This window comes from Cricetulus griseus, chromosome 5 (genome assembly GCF_003668045.3).
Source record: "Cricetulus griseus strain 17A/GY chromosome 5, alternate assembly CriGri-PICRH-1.0, whole genome shotgun sequence".
Classification (NCBI taxonomy): Eukaryota; Metazoa; Chordata; class Mammalia; order Rodentia; family Cricetidae; genus Cricetulus; species Cricetulus griseus.
This window is the reverse complement of record NC_048598.1, coordinates 21,645,207-21,661,116: the sequence shown is the minus strand read 5'-3', so window position 1 is coordinate 21,661,116 and position 15,910 is coordinate 21,645,207. Positions and strand designations below refer to the sequence as shown.

Sequence of the window (15,910 nt, the reverse complement as noted above, 5' to 3'; positions counted from 1 at the left end):
GTGTGTGTGTGTGTGTGTGTGTGTGTGTGTGTGTGTGTGCTCTCGCACACGCGCGTGTGCGCATGTGAAGACCAGAGGACCATCTTGGGTATCATTCATTTCTCAGGTGCCACCCATTTTGTTTGTGAGGGCTTTGTTGTTGTTGTTACATCCCTTTATTTGGGAAGGGTGCACATATACCACTGAGCATTTATAGAGGTCAGAGGACAACTTGCAGGTGCCAATTCTCTCCTTCCACCATGTAGATTCTGGGTATCAAAGAGGTCATCAGGCTTGGCAGCAAGTGTCTTTACCCACTGAGTCATTACACCAGCCCCACCTTGTTTTTTGAGACAATGTCTCACTGGTCTGGAATTCGCCAACTAGGCTAGGCTTGCCCCAGGGATCTGCCTGTCTCTGCCTCATAAGCATTGGGATTACAAGTGTGTCCCACTGTAATCAGTGTTTCTCTGTCCCACCAGCTCCCAAATAATGACACGAAGACTAATCATTAATTATGAAAGATCAGCCTATAGCTTAGGCTTGTTCCTAACCAACTCTTCTAACTTAAATTAACCCATTTATATTAGTCTGTGTTCTGCCACATGACTGTGGCTCTTACCTCTCCTCCTGTACGTCCTGCTTGCTCTGTATCTCCTGGCATCTCTACCTTCCTTTTTCCCAGAGCTCTCTCTCTGTCCAGAAATCCCACCTCTACCTCTCACCTAGCTATTAGCTATTTATCTTTTTTTTTTTAAACCAATCACAATGACACATCTTCACACCCACTGTGCTTTTAAAAAAAAAAATGGGGCTGGCATTGGTGGCACACGGCACACGCCTTTAATCCCAGCACTTGGGAGGCAAAGGCAGGAGGATCTCTGTGAGTTCGAGGCCAGCCTGGTCTCCAGAGGGAGTGCCAGGATAGGCTCCAAACCCTATCTTGAAAAACCAAGAAAAAGAAAAGAAAAGAAAAAAGAAAGAAAGAAAAGAAAAAAGAGCACTGGCTGGCCAGGCCTCATCTACAGATCGAGTTACAGGACAACCTCCAAAGCAATACGGAGAAACCCTGTCTCGAAAAGCCAAAAAAAAGAAAAGAAAAGAAAAAAGAAAGAAAGAAAAGAAAAGAAAAAAGAGCACTGGCTGCTCTTCCAGAGGACTGAGGTTTAATTTCCAGCAACCACATGGCATCTTAATATTGTCTGTGTAACTCCAGTTCCAAGGGATCTGGCACCCTCACACAGACATGCATATAGGCAAAAACACCAATGCACACAAAACAGAAAATAAATCTTTAAACAAGGTGGGTTCTAGGATTTAAACGCAGGTTCCTATGCTCATACAGTTAAGCACTTCACTGGCTGAGCTTTTGCTCTACCACCTAGAGTTCACTTTTATTTATATCTCAGTCATCCCAAGTAAGGAAATGGGATCTCTTCTGGCTTTATGCCTAAGTTCTTAGTCTCCTGAAGTCTTTTTTAAACAATTTTCTGGGGCTAGAAAGAAGGCTCAGAGGGTAAGAGCACTTATGCTCTTACAAAGGATTCAGGTTCAATTCCTAGTACAGAAGGAACATGGTAGCTCACAATAGGCTGTATCTCTGGTCCCAGAAGATCAGGCATCTCTACCTTCGATCTCTGTGGGTACTAGGTATACACATTAAAAGGAAAAAATCAATAATGTTTTAAGAAAAGAAAGAGCCAGGCAGTTGGTAGCGCACGCCTTTAATCCTAGCACTGGGGAGACAGAGGCAGGTGGATTTCTGTGAGTTCAAGGCCAGCTTGGTCTACAGAGTAAGTTCCCGGACAGCCAGGGCTACACCCAGAGGGAGAAACCCTGTCTGGAAAAACAAAACACGAAGAGAAAAAGAAAAAGAAAGAAAGAAAATCCTTTGGGAGCCTGCTATAATTGTTATAGCTATCCTTTTACTATTGGCATACTCCATGTAAAAAAAACTTGCCCTCTCTCCCTCTTTAGCTCTCCTCAGTTTATCCAGGACCCACATATAGAGGGAACTGCAGATTTAGCCTAAAGCTCACCAACAGAGAAAAACTCCTTGAGCCTGATAAGTGACAACTTTTAATGAGTTGTGAAGTCCCCACCTACCATAGTCCCTCCCCATCTGCCACCAACCAACAACTGGGGCATGCTAGGAAAACCTCCCGCCCCAGGTCTTTGCCCTGGGTCCACAGTCTGCATCCTACCTACAAATGGCACAGAGAGTACCTGGAGGGCACATACAAGAGATTCAGAAACAAGTCCCTTGATTTTCTAGGTACCGAGGACAATCTCTAATTCCTGCAGTTCCTGAGATCACAAGGAAAGTGGGGTCAGTGTGAGGCTTGGAGAGAGGCATCTCACACAAGATTTTGTGGCCTGCATGTGTCATACTGCCTAGGAAAAACAGGTGGGTAATCTGTTGGAAGTCAGAGGCTGAAAACAACAGTTTTGCTTTTAGTGTAGACAGTGCTGGGGATTGGAGGGGGCGGGGGTAGTTGCGGGAAGGGATTCCACAGAAGAAGAGTTTAACATGGTCTAGAGCTGACTGTTAACTCTTCCCACATTCAGGAGACCATGACAGCTACACTAACACTTGAAACCATGGCCAGCAGAGAGGAATTTGGGCCAAGGAATTGTGTGGTGTGTGGAGACCGAGCCACAGGCTATCATTTCCATGCCCTGACTTGTGAGGGCTGCAAAGGCTTCTTCAGGTGAATGCTTTCTCTCCAACAGGAACAACCCCCACACTCCTATCAGCCCGCCTTGAAACCCTGGCACATCTCCAAGCTTTATCCGGCTATGATACTCCCACAGCTAAGCTAAACTACCCTGTGTCTAGCACACTCAATCTTGCTGACCATCACACTGTGACATAATAAAAGAGCAGGCCAACCGTTTGTCCTAGAGGCACAGCCTATTAGTTAAGAGCACTTGTTTAGTACACCCTACCTGCAAAGTACCAAGTTGGTACTACACAATGAAGGCTCCTGAGTCCCTATGAAAATGTTCCAGCTATCTCTGAAGACCTCTGGGTACAACTCAAATTAGCCTATTGTTGAATCATTTAGTCTTTTAGGCCATATCCCTCAGCCTCCTCTTATACCCACCTAGCTATTCACTTCCATCTCAAATGCTGCCGCGTCTTTCTCTGTCTCACAGGCGAACCGTCAGCAAAACCGTTGGTCCCATCTGTCCATTTTCTGGAAGCTGTGAGGTCAGCAAAACCCAGAGACGCCACTGTCCAGCCTGCAGGTTGCAGAAGTGTCTAAACGCTGGCATGAGGAAAGACAGTGAGTTGGGCCCCTACCATCCCAGGAATCCATTGAGTGTGCTTCTCTGCTGTTTTGTCCACCTAACAGCTCATGTTCCACACAGCAGGCAGAGTAAGCTTTTTGACACTGATCAGATTATGCTACTGTTTCCAAAACTTCAAGTCTCTCTTTTTAAAAATATTTATTACTCATTTTTAATGTGTTTAAGTGTTTACCTGCATATATGTCTGTGCACTGTGTAGATGCCTGGTGTCCACAGAGGCTAGAAGAGCATGCTGGATCCCCTGGAATTGGAGTTACAGATAGCTTATAAGCTGCCATGTGGGCGCTGGAATTGAACCCAGGTTCTCTGTAAGATCAACCAGTCCTTGATCTTGAACCATTTCCCAGCCTCTCCCCACTCCAATCTCTGTTAAGGTGCATAATTCCATACACACCCCACTTCAGACTGTGTCTCTTAAGCCCTTTAATGCATCCCAGCCACACTGGCTCAGTGCTATCCTTGAACTTAGTAAGCCTATTCCTCCGCGGCCATTCCTTCCTCTTTCCTTTTTCCCATTTCCCATTCCCTCTACCTGAAATGCCCTCACCTCCATATACATGGCTTGCCTTGCCCCTTCTATCTCTGGAGTACATCGTACCTGTCATCTCCCGGGTACTTCTTAGTTATTCGTTGCTGCTTTCTCTGTGCCAGGTAACTGTGCTGTGGCCCCAACAGATAATGAAACTGCCCCCCCACAACTTCAGTCAGTCAGCTAAAAAGCAGAGCTACACTTCAGCATCAAGCCTGTCTGCCTCTCAGACTCCTGCTTTTCCCTATCACACTACTTTGCTTTCTTTTTTTTTTTTTCTTTTTCTTTTTTTTCAAGAGGGGGCTTCTCTGTAGCTTTGGAGCCTTTCCTCTGTAGACCAGGCTGGCCTCTGCCTCCCAAGTGCTGGGATTAAAAGCATGCACCACCACAGCCTGGCTCCCACTGCTTTTCAACATGGAGCAGTGAAAAGGACTCTGTAGAAGCCAAATGAGGCTGATTTGAGTTCTGCCTGTATCACTTATGACTGTGAAAGGGTTATTGGAGTCTGTTTCTGAAAAATATGACGTCTGCCCTGTCTAAGTTAGAGTTGCTGTATCTGGTGAAACCTAACCATAGAGAAATTACAATGCTATGCAAATATGAAGTGACATTTTCAATATTATGACCCTTCTTCAATATTCCCAAGGAGCCAAAAGTCTTATGCCCTTCCCACTTCCCTCTGCACTCTTCCCTTCTTTCCCATGGTGCACTGTTTTCTGCTGCAGTGTGTCACAGATGGATATTAAGCTGGTAGAGAGTGCAGAGATCCCCTGCCACCTGGAGACACTAGTTCAGTGACATCCAATGAAGACTCAGAAACTTTCCTTTCTCCCTCAGTCCTTCCTCATATAAGAGATTGAGTAGCCCCGACTCGTGGAGTGGCAGAAAGGTGTTCTCTGCTGCTCTCAATGGCTTTGTCGTCTCTCTTGCCCGACACAGTGATACTGTCAGCAGAAGCCCTGGCATTGCGGCGAGCCAGGCAGGCACAGCGGCGGGCACAAAAAGCTTCCCTGCAGCTGAGTCAGGAGCGGAAAGAGCTGGTCCAGACCCTCGTAGGGGCCCACATTCGCCACGTGGGCCCCATGTTTGACCAGTTTGTGAAGTTCAGGGTGAGAACTTAGAGATTTGGTCTGGGTGCCTGGGGGAGAGGGCTATGTACCATGCCCTGACAGAAAACAGGTCTCCAGAACTCCAGAGTGGGCAGGTAACCAGCCAAAACCCCTTCTAAGGCTGGTGAGGCCCAAAGGACAGCCAAGGCTGAGGCCTGTCACTCACACTCTGAACCAACTCTACAGCCTCCGGCTTACCTGTTCACCAATCACCGGCCCTCCTTCTTGCTGGTCCCTGCATTGCCTCTGCTCACACACTTTGCAGATATCACCACTTTCATGGTGCAGCAGATTATCAAGTTCACCAAGGAACTTCCCCTTTTCCGGTGAGTATCACGTGGTCTTTCAGGAAGTAAATGCTTCATAAATCATGCCAGTCTCTGGTTAAAGTCACTTATCCCTTAGCCTTTCTGAGCACTAGGCCTAACATTTGCAGCCCTAATGTGTCATTTAGGAGTTTAGATGCGCAGACTTAAGTCTAAAGCACCCTTGTTTTCTGCCCCCCACAGGTCCCTTCCCATGGAGGACCAGATCTCCCTTCTCAAGGGAGCAGCTGTGGAAATATTGCATATCTCACTCAACACTACTTTCTGTCTTCAAACACAGAATTTCTTCTGTGGGCCACTTTGCTACAAATTTGAAGATGCAGCCCACGGTGAGATGGTAGGACAGCACAGGGTATGTATCCTTGTGGTACAGGGTATGGAGCGATGACCAGGAGGCTCCCAAACCTACCGTCTCTCACAGTAGGGTTCCAGTACGAATATTTGGAGTTGATCTTTCGCTTCCATTGGACATTGAAACGACTGCAGCTCCAACAGCCTGAGTACGTGCTCATGGCTGCCATGGCCCTCTTCTCTCCTGGTGAGAGTCATCCAAAAGCCAAAGCATTCTGGCTCTGCCACCTCTACCAAAACTCTTGGCCCCTTTAATCTACCCCTGACCATCTAGCTTCCAAGCCCACAGAGTGGGTCTATAGCATTCTCAGCCCCTGTACAATGTGACACTTCCCACCCGTGTCCCCTGCTACCTTGTCCTTCCTGGTTTCCATCCCAGACAGGCCTGGAGTCACCCAGAGAGAAGAGATTGACCAGCTGCAAGAGGAGATGGCACTGATTTTGAACAACTACATTATGGAACAGCAGCCAAGGCCCCAAAGTCGGTAGGTAGGACGCTGGGTGCTCATTGGGGGACGGAAGGGAATTGGAGAAACACCGGAATATGGATGAATGCAGTTTACTGTTGTTTCCTTTGGGAAACCAAATACTTAGGAATCTAGACCTTCCCTTGGGCCACCCCTATCACACATAGTTCCAATATCCAAATTGCTCATAATGCTGTTCCATTTCACTTTTCCAAGTTTTTTTGTTTGTTTTATTCAGTAGAGATGCAAAGTAGTAGCTCATAGCCTATGTGTGATAGCATTCCTGAGATTGGTGATATCCGTCACCTCACCTCTCCAACCTTTCCAAACTAAAGCAAAATTTTCAAAGTCTTGCTCATTCTTCTTTTGGGCTCTCTACCTCTCCCTTGGGTCAATTCCTTGAATTTTTCAGTTCCCTTTGAAGTCACGGTCATTCACAGTTTTGTGGACAAAGTCTGTCCCTACTTCAACAGTCCAGGCTCTGAAGTTCATGACACTTTTTGTCCTACTCATCCCTTGATAAATCAGTTTGCTAAGAGGGGGATGCTTCATACATAGAAGACACACCCACCTTCCAGAGGTTCCTTCTGGAAGGTTCTACCTCCAGGTTCTATACAGTTGAAGTTTTGGCCATGTCTAGCACTTCCTTTACACTTGACCTCTAAGCCCTGGGTTCAGGAAAAACTAGGCACAAGGAAGGAAGACGGTGTTGATAGAGGCCCTCTTAGGGACTTCTGAAATTTTTCAAAGTATAGTATGTGCCGTCCACAGCATGATTTTCTAATGTTCAGACTTAGCCTCCTTAAGGGACAGTTCAGGGGCTTCAGGACAAGACTCCCAGCTGCTTTACTTCCCTCTTCTTTCCCTGGTAACCCTACTACTCCCTCCAAAGGTTTCTGTATGCAAAGCTGATGGGCCTGCTGGCTGAGCTCCGGAGCATAAACAATGCATACTCATACGAAGTACAGCGCATCCAGGGACTGTCCGCTATGATGCCACTGCTGGGGGAAATCTGCAGCTGAGGCCCAGGCTTGCCTCCTTCCCCAGACCCCTGGGATTCATTGGACTGGAAAGGGGAAACTGCTGGTATCCAAGATGGGGACCAGCTGAAAGGAGCTCAGTGACAGCAATGAAACACTGAACAGTAACTGTCTCTTCGTGCCGTCATCGATGGGGAGTGGAGAGGGCAATGGGAAGAGAGTGGGGACTTGGGCTAACCATAAGGACAAAGTTGTTCTCTGGAAACACAGAAGATGGGAAAGGAGGAAGCCTCGGGGCTAGAAGGTCAAGTTCCTTCTGGGAATGGGTGGGCCCATTCTTTGGTCTTTCTATGGCCAAAGATTTAGCTTTTTAACCCTACTTTCCCAACCTTGGGGGGCTGAGGGATTAAAAACTGGGAGAAATGGGACAGGGAGCGAATCCCATGCAGATTTTTCTGCTCTGAAGAAGCTAATTCCTTCATCAAATAAAAACAATAAAGAAGAAAGTAGGGTGAGAGGAGCCAGATACATCCTTGACCCTTCTCCTTCAGTCCAGAGCCACAGAGCTTGTGGAAAATTACAGTGGGGGTGATGGCAGAATTGGGAACCTCAAACCACTGCCTCATTGGAAAGTGATCGTGTGGCAAGCTCCAGCTCTGAGGAGGACACGGTCCTATCCCCTTACTCTGCCCATGGGACCTAGAAGTCATCAGCAAGGTAGGCTTTGGAGACGAACCTAGGTAGTCTCTGGCCCTAGGACATCTGACTCAAAGGTTCCAGCTGCTGTGGAAGTTGCCTCCAGGACAACTTCAGCCCACAGTGATGCTGAAGCCACAATGGAATCTGTTGCGCCAGTGATTGAGAAAGGCTCCCAGGGCTAGAGTTACAGGCAGGGGAGGCATCTTCTTCTCCAACACAGCACCTACACACCAGTTACTATCCACCAAGCCTGCCAGGGAAAAGAATACTGGGGGTAAGTAGGGCTTGGGGTAAACAGAAGTAAGGTAGAGCCTCCACCCCCACATCCCCAAACTCTCAGTACTTCCAAATGTCACAATAACCCTCACCTCTAAACACCATATTGGCCTGGGGCAGAGTCAGGTGGTAACCAAAGGAGAAGGTTGTATCTTGTAGCCTTGTGTTGGCTTCAAACTCCACTCCAACCTGAACCTGAGAAGCAGGGACAAAAATGAGAAGACGAACAGTCACCATGAATGCCAGCAGAGTCCTGACAGGGTATCAGCAAGCCGAAAAACATGTGTGAAAATGTACACCAAGGGGAGGGGAGGAAGAATAACAGGCCAGGAGCCTGGGGAGACTTGAGGGGCAGAAGTTTCTGACTGACTTAATAGGATAGTGGGTCAGCTCGGTAATCTCACCTGTTCATTTGCCCTGTGGTAATAACTTGCATGGGCCCCACCTGACCCAACATTCAACGTAGCTACCCAGTGTAGAGCTAGGAGAAAAAGAACAGAGGGAAAAGACAGTTACTGTAGGAGATACCGGCAGGGACCCCCAGAAAAGCCCAGAGTCACTCCTCCTCACCACTGTGTCACTTGACACCATACCTGAGTACTTCCCAGCCAGAGTCAAGATGGCCCCCTCTTCTCCTGGTCGACGGTGATAAACTAGCTCTCCTCCTAGCACCAGCCGATGAGTGACACTCTGCAGGAAGTGAGCAACCATGATCACTGTGGGGGAGTGAGGAGACAAGAGTCAGATTTATATCCAGTCATTCCCGCTCTAAACCTGCCCAGAAAGTTCCTTTTCTAATCCCCAAACTGCAATGAAGATGAAACAGCATGATTGACTTTTCTTTTCTTTTTTTTTTTTGCAAATGGACAGGCAAGAACTCTGTCCCAGTTCCCCACCTGATTCCCCAATCAGGTCAGGATTTCCCAGGGTCAGAGTGGCTGTGTAGTCATCTCCCCGATATTCGCCATCAAACTGCCATGTCAGGAACTTGGCCTGCTGTGTCTGGTGAGGAGAGTAAGAAATAAAATACCCTTCCCTCTGTTTATGTTCAATATTGCCTCTGCCCCTCCCCCTGGGTCCCCCAAGGCAGGATACCCATGGAAGAGAGAGAGGAGTGCCTCAGTGGAGGGAGGCAGGAACTGTGGGTCACCTGGAAGATAGCCTTAGCTCGCAGACGCTCTGCCAACAGAAGCAAGACCTGGGCGTTGAGACTGCCACTGCTGTCCATATCCCCCACCACAGTGGGGAACACCTGTTAAGGAGTGTAGACAGTAAGGCTGAGATGGGTAGGTGTATTTACCTAAACACGAACACTAAGGGATTTCAGGAACATCACACAGCGCCCCCTGGCGGACATCAAAGACAAACGCTGGCCTCTGCGCACAGGAATATCTCTCTACCCTCTCCCATTCAGAAGAGGCACAGAGAACATAGTTGCTGAATGACCTTCCTGAAAACATCCACATTTCCTCCTTCTCAAGACCCACGTCCATGCAGGGTCTAGGGAGTTGACACAAGTGTGGTGGAGCCCTCACCTCAGTGGGGCTAAGCTGCCAGTCCCCGGCATAGGCGGCATGGAGGTGATAGCCTGGCAAGCCCAGGGCACTCATGTGCACAGTATGAGCCACCTGAAGAAAGAGGAGACGATAGAGAACATAACATTCCACTGCACTTCAATTCCTTACCCCGCCCTTGGTCTTTCCCCCACCCGGGTGCTTTTAAAAACCTCAACTATTCCAACATATGCAGAGGGTCGCTGGATTTTAAGCAACAAGTCCCACAGGCAAAGTCCTGGCTAAGACTGGAGTAAAGGGTGTGAGGAAGAGGAGCTGGGGACAGGCAGGGAGGGGCCAGAGAAGTGGGAGCACCTGGAAATGGCTGCTCAGAACCTTGTTGACAACCAGCTTCACGCCCTCCATCTGTGCTGGAAATACATCTGAAAGAGGGAAGGGAAGGAATAAGTACAGACAAGGACCCCAACCAAGGAGACAGACTTCCCGTTTAGTCCCATAGGAAAGCAATGAAGGAAATGACCTCCTTTCAAATCCTGCAACAAAATGCTCTACTTTGGGCATCTGATCCTTCTTGACTGCTGGATGCTCCAGCTGGATCTCTCCTTTCTGTTCACATCACTGGACATCAGCATCCAAGGCCCTCCCCTCCTCTAGCCCTTCAACCTGAGACACCCAAATGCCAATGCTCACCTTTACACAATCGGTGCAGCTCGTCGAAGCTCCCGGGGTTGGGCAGCGGTTCCTCTCGACGGGGGCTCCGGCGGGATAAAGTCCCCATCGGTGCCAGGCCCAGGGTGTTCCCCATTTTAGTCCAGCGGACAGGGAGGGGTCGGGGTTAGCCTGGGGAAACAATCTACTGCTCCCTCTATCCCCCACGGGCTCCACCCCCCATCATCAGGCTCCCCAGTTTCACAAACTTCCATATGGTTCAGTGCTAGACCTGCAACAAGGAACAGTAGGGGGAGAGAGCACCGATGGGAAAATTGAATTCCAGGCACACTCCCGCCCCATCGTTGATCCCTCACCCCCACCTGTCACCCCTGTCCGCTCTCCCATTATCTATTCTTAACCACCACCACAGGCTTCAGCTAGCTCCCTAGTTTCTCTGTTCTTCATTCCCACGTCCCAAGGCTCTGTCCGAAATGGAGCACTAGCCCTTACCATCTCAAACCATCCTGCTGCCCCTTTCCCCTAGGCACACCCCGGTCATCTTGATGGGGGCAGCCATCTTGAGTAATGGCAGAACTATAGCTTCAACCTGCATTCCAAGCATGGCTATAAGGCGCCATCTTGGAAATGGGCAAAGGAAGCGCTCAAAGACCCAACCCACTCAATGATGAAAAAAGGGGCTTCAATTTCCCAGTGACCAATGAGAGGGAAGAAAACAGAAGAGTGGCAGGCCTGACGGCCCCGGAGCTTCAGTCCGGCGCTGCAGCGGGGAGTTTGTGGGTGGCACTTCAGACTTGAGTCGAAGGCTACATTGCTAAGATCGCCCAGCCTCTTCAAGGTCGAGATAAACTTGTGAGCATTCATGACACTAGAGGGAGCATTCTGTCGCCTGGACCACTGGAGCTCCTTAAACCGGACGTGAGAAAAGTGAAACTAGAGTTTGAGTTTGCAGACGTGTTTTATGAAGAGCCTCTCAGGGATTGTGAAGACACTAATTCACATAACTCCCCACCTTGCTGAAGGCCTCTGAGGAATCCCCACAGCCCCCCACCACACACCTCCAAAGGACTGCAGCTCACAGACACAGCTCTCCCCTAGAAAACAAAACCCCACCACCACTACCTCGCCCTCTGGAGTTCTTCTACACGCCTTGCCTTTTTTGTTAGAATAGGAATGGCTGTGAGTTTGTGAGAGGGGAGCGGGTTATGGGCAGAACTAATTCCTGAAGCAGCTGCCCTCTCGAGTTAGTCCTTCCTTGCAGAAAGAACTAATGAAATCCAGGAAGACGACTGCAGACTGTACTTGCACTCTTTCCCCGGGGCCAGGGCCAGGAGGTAGAGCTGCTTCACAAGAGAACTGAAAATGGGCAAGATGTCCTGGTTTTGTCTGCGCCCTCCCCGACTAGCTCCCATACTTCCATCCCATGTCTCTCAGTAGTGTTCCAGGGCACACAGGGTAAGCGTTGGGGTCAAAAGGGTGAAAGGTAGGCATGTTTTCGGAATCTGCTTAGCTGATTCCTGTCTAGGGAATGTGCCTCTGCCCTCCCGCACAGTTAGAGCTGGGCCAAGGGCCGCGACCTAACTGATAAGGTGGTCAAATGACCAGGGTACCTTCGACCTTTATCTGGATGGAACCCTCTTGACTGTCGCAGTTGGGAGCAGGAGGGCAGAGGCTATTTTTCTGATTGGGGGGTGGGTGGGTAGGGGGGTAGGGCATACTCATCGATGAGAACCCAGGAGTGTTATTCTACATTCCCATGCCCCTCTTCCTGTCTCATTACACATTAACTCAAAAAAGGACAGAGTCAGCTGTACCTGTTCTGACTTGTTTTCCCCTAAGTCCCATTCCCTGCCACCTCCTGCTTCTTTTCTTTCTTTCTCTATTTTTTTTTTTTTTTTTGTACTGGTCTCTCTATGCAGCCGTGGAACTCACTATATAGATCAGGCTGGCTTCAAATTCACAGAGATAAGTCTGCGCCTGCCTCCCCAGTGCTGGGATTAAAGGCACTAGCTTCTTTCCATAGTTCTCAAATACGTCTCTGTCAAGTTGCTATGAAGGGATGTAGAGTTGGGGAATGAGATCTATCCATACCGAGGTAAAGATAACAAGGGCTAAGGGCTTCATGTCAGAGCTTTCCAGAGAAATAACCTAGAATTCTGATTCCCTGATACATATTAACCCATCAGCTTCAGCCCTTGATCCCAAAAAAATAAATCATAAGCAGGTCTTGGTCTTCACTAGAGTTTATACCCTCTGCCTCTCATTCTAAAACCAGGAGTCCCGTTGGCTTGTTCTTTCGTCCATCTCTCCAGCTTGTTTACTCCAGCATGATCTCTGCCCCTCTGGACTTGCCATTCTCTGTATCACCTGACAGGGGTGGGGAAATAGATGTATATATAGCCCCTGTCTCCCGTCAGGCCCCGAGTACACGCCAAGGACAGCGACGCTGAACAGGTACGCTGAGGGAGCACGAGATGTGGGCAACACGCAAAAAGGATGGGGCTTTTCTTGTGGAACGGGAAAGAATTAGGTTAGAGCGGGCATCCAGGTGCGGGGATCCCTGAAAGCGGCTAATGCCCATTTGATTTCAGTGTCTTTTCCCATCAGTACCACTCCCTGTGCCCAGACCACGTTCCCACTGCCATCATGAAGCTGCTTGCAATGGTTGTACTGCTCGTCACCATCTGTAGCCTGGAAGGTGAGTTTGTGATATGGAGAAAGGAAACCAAAGGAAAGACAATGCTGGGGGGTCCTGGCTCCCCAATTCTCTTGTGTTTGCAAAGCTGAGTGTGTCAGCCACAACTCAAGAGGAAGATCATTCCCTTTCTAAAGTCTAAAAAAAAAACAAAAAACCTAGCAGAACACCAACTTGGGGAAGGTGGATCTTTCGGAGTGTGACGGAGCCCTGGATTTATTGCTGAGAACCTAAATGAAAAGATGGTTGCTTATGTGTTTGTGTAGGGGCTTTGGTTCGCAGACAGGCGGAGGAGCCCGGTCTGCAAAGCCTGTTCAGTCAGTATTTTCAGAGCATGACTGACTATGGCAAGGACTTGATGGAGAAGGCCAAGAGCTCGGAGATTCAGACCCAAGCCAAGTAAGTCTTTAGGAGAGGGCTCAAGGGGTTCCAGGACTTCAGAGATAGGAAGTTGGGAGTTCTCATGGAATCTTAACTCGGGCTCGGGTTCCGGAAGATTAGGAAGAAAAATTCCTCCCTCATCCCCATAGATCCAGTGTATTCCTCAGAGGGGGGCAGCAGGAAGTGGACCTTGGACTCCAGTCTCTAGTGTCTGACCCTCTGCTAAATGGAAGGTCTACCTATTCCTCCTCTTTCAGACTTTGATATTCCAGGAACCTGGATCAGTCTGCTCTCACCTTCACCACCAACTAACCTCTGGTCCCTCCCCTCCCCAGGGCTTACTTTGAAAAGACACAAGAGCAGCTGACACCCCTGGTCAAGAAAGCTAGTACTGATCTGATGAACTTCTTGAGCAACTTTATGAACCTTGAGAAACCAGCTCCTGCTGCTAAGTGAGGCGTCAGACAGCAGTCTTCCTATCCTAGCTGCCCCACCGGCCTTGCCTTCGAGCCCTTCTCCTGACCATTGGCCTACCCTAAAGTCCCTCTCCTATCTTCTGCCTGTTTTCTCCAATAAATGAGGAAGGAGTCAAACTGTGCCTCGTGTCTTTGGGTGACTGGGAGAAGTAGCAGAGTGGGGGAGGAGTAGGAGGGAGGAAAAAGATTCATCTGTTTCTAAAAGGGGGAGGGGACGAGAGTTTTGGTGTGACCTGTGAAAAAAGGACTGAAGAAATAAGTGATGGACACGATAGAGTAGATGCCTGAGATTTGTCTCCAAATCCAAGGAGTGCCCCCCTTGAGTGATTCTGCAGCATGAATGAAGGACAATGGAACTAAGAAAGGAATGAAGGGCTTAAAGACAAACCCCCTTGACTTGGGGCCATAGGAAACAAGGGTAACCTTCAGAATTTCTTCATAAACTTTCTATGAAAAGATCCTGGGTTTGTTGTTGTTTTGTTTTTTTAAGAGAGCCCAGCTGGGCAGTGGTGTTGCAGGCCTTTAATCCCAGCACTTGGAAGGCAGAGGTAGGTGGATCTTTGTGAGTTCGAGACCAGCCTGGTCTACAGAGTGAGTTCCAAGACAGGCTGTCTGGAGAAACAACAAAGAGAGAGAGAGAGAGAGAGAGAGAGAGAGAGAGAGAGAGAGAGAGAGCCCAGCAGTGTGACTCAAGACCTCATCTTTTCTTTTGAGTCTGAGGGACACTGTGTTTCCATCACCCCACAACAAAAGGCTAGGTTAACTCTTTTCTCCCCAAGCACTCTAGTTTCTTCACTCAAAACCTCTCATTTAGCTGGGTGTGGTGGCACATGCCTGCCTTTAATCCCAGCACTTAGGAGTTCCAGGACCAACAGAGCTACAAAATAGACAGACTGTGTCAAATCAAAGCAAGCTAGCAAACAAACAAATCCCCAAAGGAAAAAGAAAACAAAACAAAAGGCTAAGGATACAGTTTAATGGTAGAGTCCTTACCTAGCATGTGGGAAATCCTAGGTTCAAACACTAGCATTTGAACAACCAGTGTAAAACAAACAAACAAACAAACAAACAAAAACCCTTCTTGTTTTATGTAGAACAATGTACATAGGCAAGCAAGTTAGTGTCCCTACTTTCGAGGTGACCGCAGATGAGTTAATATTTCAAGGAGCCTAATTTCTTCTACAGGTTAGTGAGCAGATAAAATGATACAATAGGAAAACACTTTGAAAATATAAATCACTGTGCAGTGCTGTGCTGTCCAGCACAGGGGATTGCCAGGGGTGAGCCTGGACACACTGGCCCTTTCTGGAAGAAGGCAGGCAGATCAGACACATTGCTCACTACATGGCTTAAATTCCCTGGAAGAACTTCCTAGTGACTCTGGGACAAGGACAGGTACTGGAAGGGGATTCCTTGACTACCCATCTTGTGGGAAATGACTTCCCATTTAGACCCAACTTGTTCCCTTCACCTTTCTTACCTTCAGCCTCTATTGGGTTCTAAGGTCCTTCTTGCTCCCAAATTCCCTGAAAATTCATTGTCCTCATAAAAATCTCCCACTAGGAGGGTCACATGATCCTTGTCATTACATTCCTTCTGTATGCTTAGCTTTCCAGCTAACTAAAACACACATAAGCTGGATTGATATTATCTAGATTGGTGACTATTTTGGGCTAGACATACAGGCTTCTCCACAAACCAGTCATGATTCATTTTTCAGACAAAAAAAAAGTCACACTGAGTACAGAAGTAATTTCTTAGGTTCTAATGTTGTCAAATACATCCATATCCCCAACACAGAGTGAGAGTGTGTGAAAATGTTCCCTGATCTAGTTTCATCTCAGAGTACCCAAAGAACAAGTGTCTTATCCAGATACAGTCAGCATTCAGACCTGGAGAGAGCAAAGTAGCTAGGCAATGGTGATACATGCCTTTAATCCCAGGCAAGGCAGGTGGATCTCTGTCAGTTTGAGGCCAGCCTGTTCTACAGAGTGAGTTCCAGGACAGCCAGGGCTATAGAGAAACTGGTTTTGAAAAAAAAAAAAAAAAAAAAAAAAAAAAAAAAGAGCAAAGTAGCCCTGAAGTCCTATTTCTCAGCAGCTCCGTTTGCCTTACTCAGTATCCAGCCTAATGCTTAGTACAAG

At 48.2% G+C, this 15,910-nt stretch overlaps 3 protein-coding genes across 6 annotated transcripts; 2 read left to right on the top strand and 1 right to left on the bottom strand.

Annotated features, from left to right (window-relative positions):
• Positions 1-3,109: 3,109 nt before the first annotated feature.
• Nr1i3 (nuclear receptor subfamily 1 group I member 3) lies at positions 3,110-7,098 on the top strand. Its single transcript, XM_035445430.1, has 7 exons — positions 3,110-3,269; positions 4,763-4,932; positions 5,119-5,258; positions 5,442-5,587; positions 5,680-5,796; positions 5,989-6,094; positions 6,969-7,098. Exons 1-7 carry the CDS (start codon positions 3,110-3,112, stop codon positions 7,096-7,098), a joined length of 969 nt encoding a protein of 322 aa, XP_035301321.1.
• Tomm40l (translocase of outer mitochondrial membrane 40 like) lies at positions 6,153-10,864 on the bottom strand. Of its 2 annotated transcripts, none has more exons than XM_027419026.2 (10): positions 10,707-10,864; positions 10,236-10,485; positions 9,900-9,967; positions 9,567-9,659; positions 9,182-9,283; positions 8,928-9,033; positions 8,625-8,747; positions 8,436-8,512; positions 8,124-8,226; positions 6,153-8,005 (listed from the first exon to the last, which is right to left on the bottom strand). In XM_027419026.2, the coding sequence occupies exons 2-10, from the start codon at positions 10,348-10,350 to the stop codon at positions 7,866-7,868; spliced, it is 927 nt and encodes a 308-aa protein (XP_027274827.1). In that variant the 5' UTR covers positions 10,351-10,485; positions 10,707-10,864; the 3' UTR covers positions 6,153-7,865. The 2 variants fall into 2 exon arrangements, with proteins under 2 accessions (XP_027274827.1, XP_027274828.1); XM_027419027.2 differs by having other exon boundaries at positions 10,236-10,385; positions 10,707-10,842.
• A 96-nt stretch (positions 10,865-10,960) lies between these two features.
• On the top strand, positions 10,961-13,883 carry Apoa2 (apolipoprotein A2). 3 transcript variants are annotated; one of them, XM_027419031.2, is made up of 5 exons: positions 10,961-11,669; positions 12,490-12,668; positions 12,806-12,912; positions 13,176-13,308; positions 13,626-13,883. In XM_027419031.2, exons 3-5 carry the CDS (start codon positions 12,861-12,863, stop codon positions 13,744-13,746), a joined length of 306 nt encoding a protein of 101 aa, XP_027274832.1. In that variant the 5' UTR covers positions 10,961-11,669; positions 12,490-12,668; positions 12,806-12,860; the 3' UTR covers positions 13,747-13,883. The 3 variants fall into 3 exon arrangements, with proteins under 3 accessions (XP_027274832.1, XP_035301320.1, XP_027274831.1); XM_035445429.1 differs by having other exon boundaries at positions 10,962-11,669; positions 12,632-12,668; positions 12,822-12,912; XM_027419030.2 differs by having other exon boundaries at positions 10,964-11,669; positions 12,822-12,912.
• Positions 13,884-15,910: the final 2,027 nt, after the last annotated feature.

Bases quoted from the DNA above. Each gene is read 5' to 3' on its own strand.
- Nr1i3 (XM_035445430.1), top strand. From the start codon at position 3,110: ATGCTGCCGCGTCTTTCTCTGTCTCACAGGCGAACCGTCAGCAAAACC. The intron at 4,933-5,118 runs GTGAGAACTTAG...CCAACTCTACAG, and splicing joins ACCAGTTTGTGAAGTTCAGG to CCTCCGGCTTACCTGTTCAC. The intron at 5,588-5,679 runs GTGAGATGGTAG...CGTCTCTCACAG, and splicing joins ATTTGAAGATGCAGCCCACG to TAGGGTTCCAGTACGAATAT.
- Apoa2 (XM_035445429.1), top strand. From the start codon at position 11,638: ATGTCTCTCAGTAGTGTTCCAGGGCACACAGG. The intron at 11,670-12,631 runs GTAAGCGTTGGG...GTCTCCCGTCAG, and splicing joins AGTGTTCCAGGGCACACAGG to GCCCCGAGTACACGCCAAGG. The intron at 12,669-12,821 runs GTACGCTGAGGG...TTTTCCCATCAG, and splicing joins AGGACAGCGACGCTGAACAG to TACCACTCCCTGTGCCCAGA.
- Tomm40l (XM_027419026.2), bottom strand. From the start codon at position 10,350: ATGGGGAACACCCTGGGCCTGGCACCGATGGGGACTTTATCCCGCCGG. The intron at 9,968-10,235 runs GTGAGCATTGGC...TCCCTCTTTCAG, and splicing joins GCTGCACCGATTGTGTAAAG to ATGTATTTCCAGCACAGATG. The intron at 8,513-8,624 runs GTATGGTGTCAA...TTTTTCTCCTAG, and splicing joins TCTGGCTGGGAAGTACTCAG to CTCTACACTGGGTAGCTACG.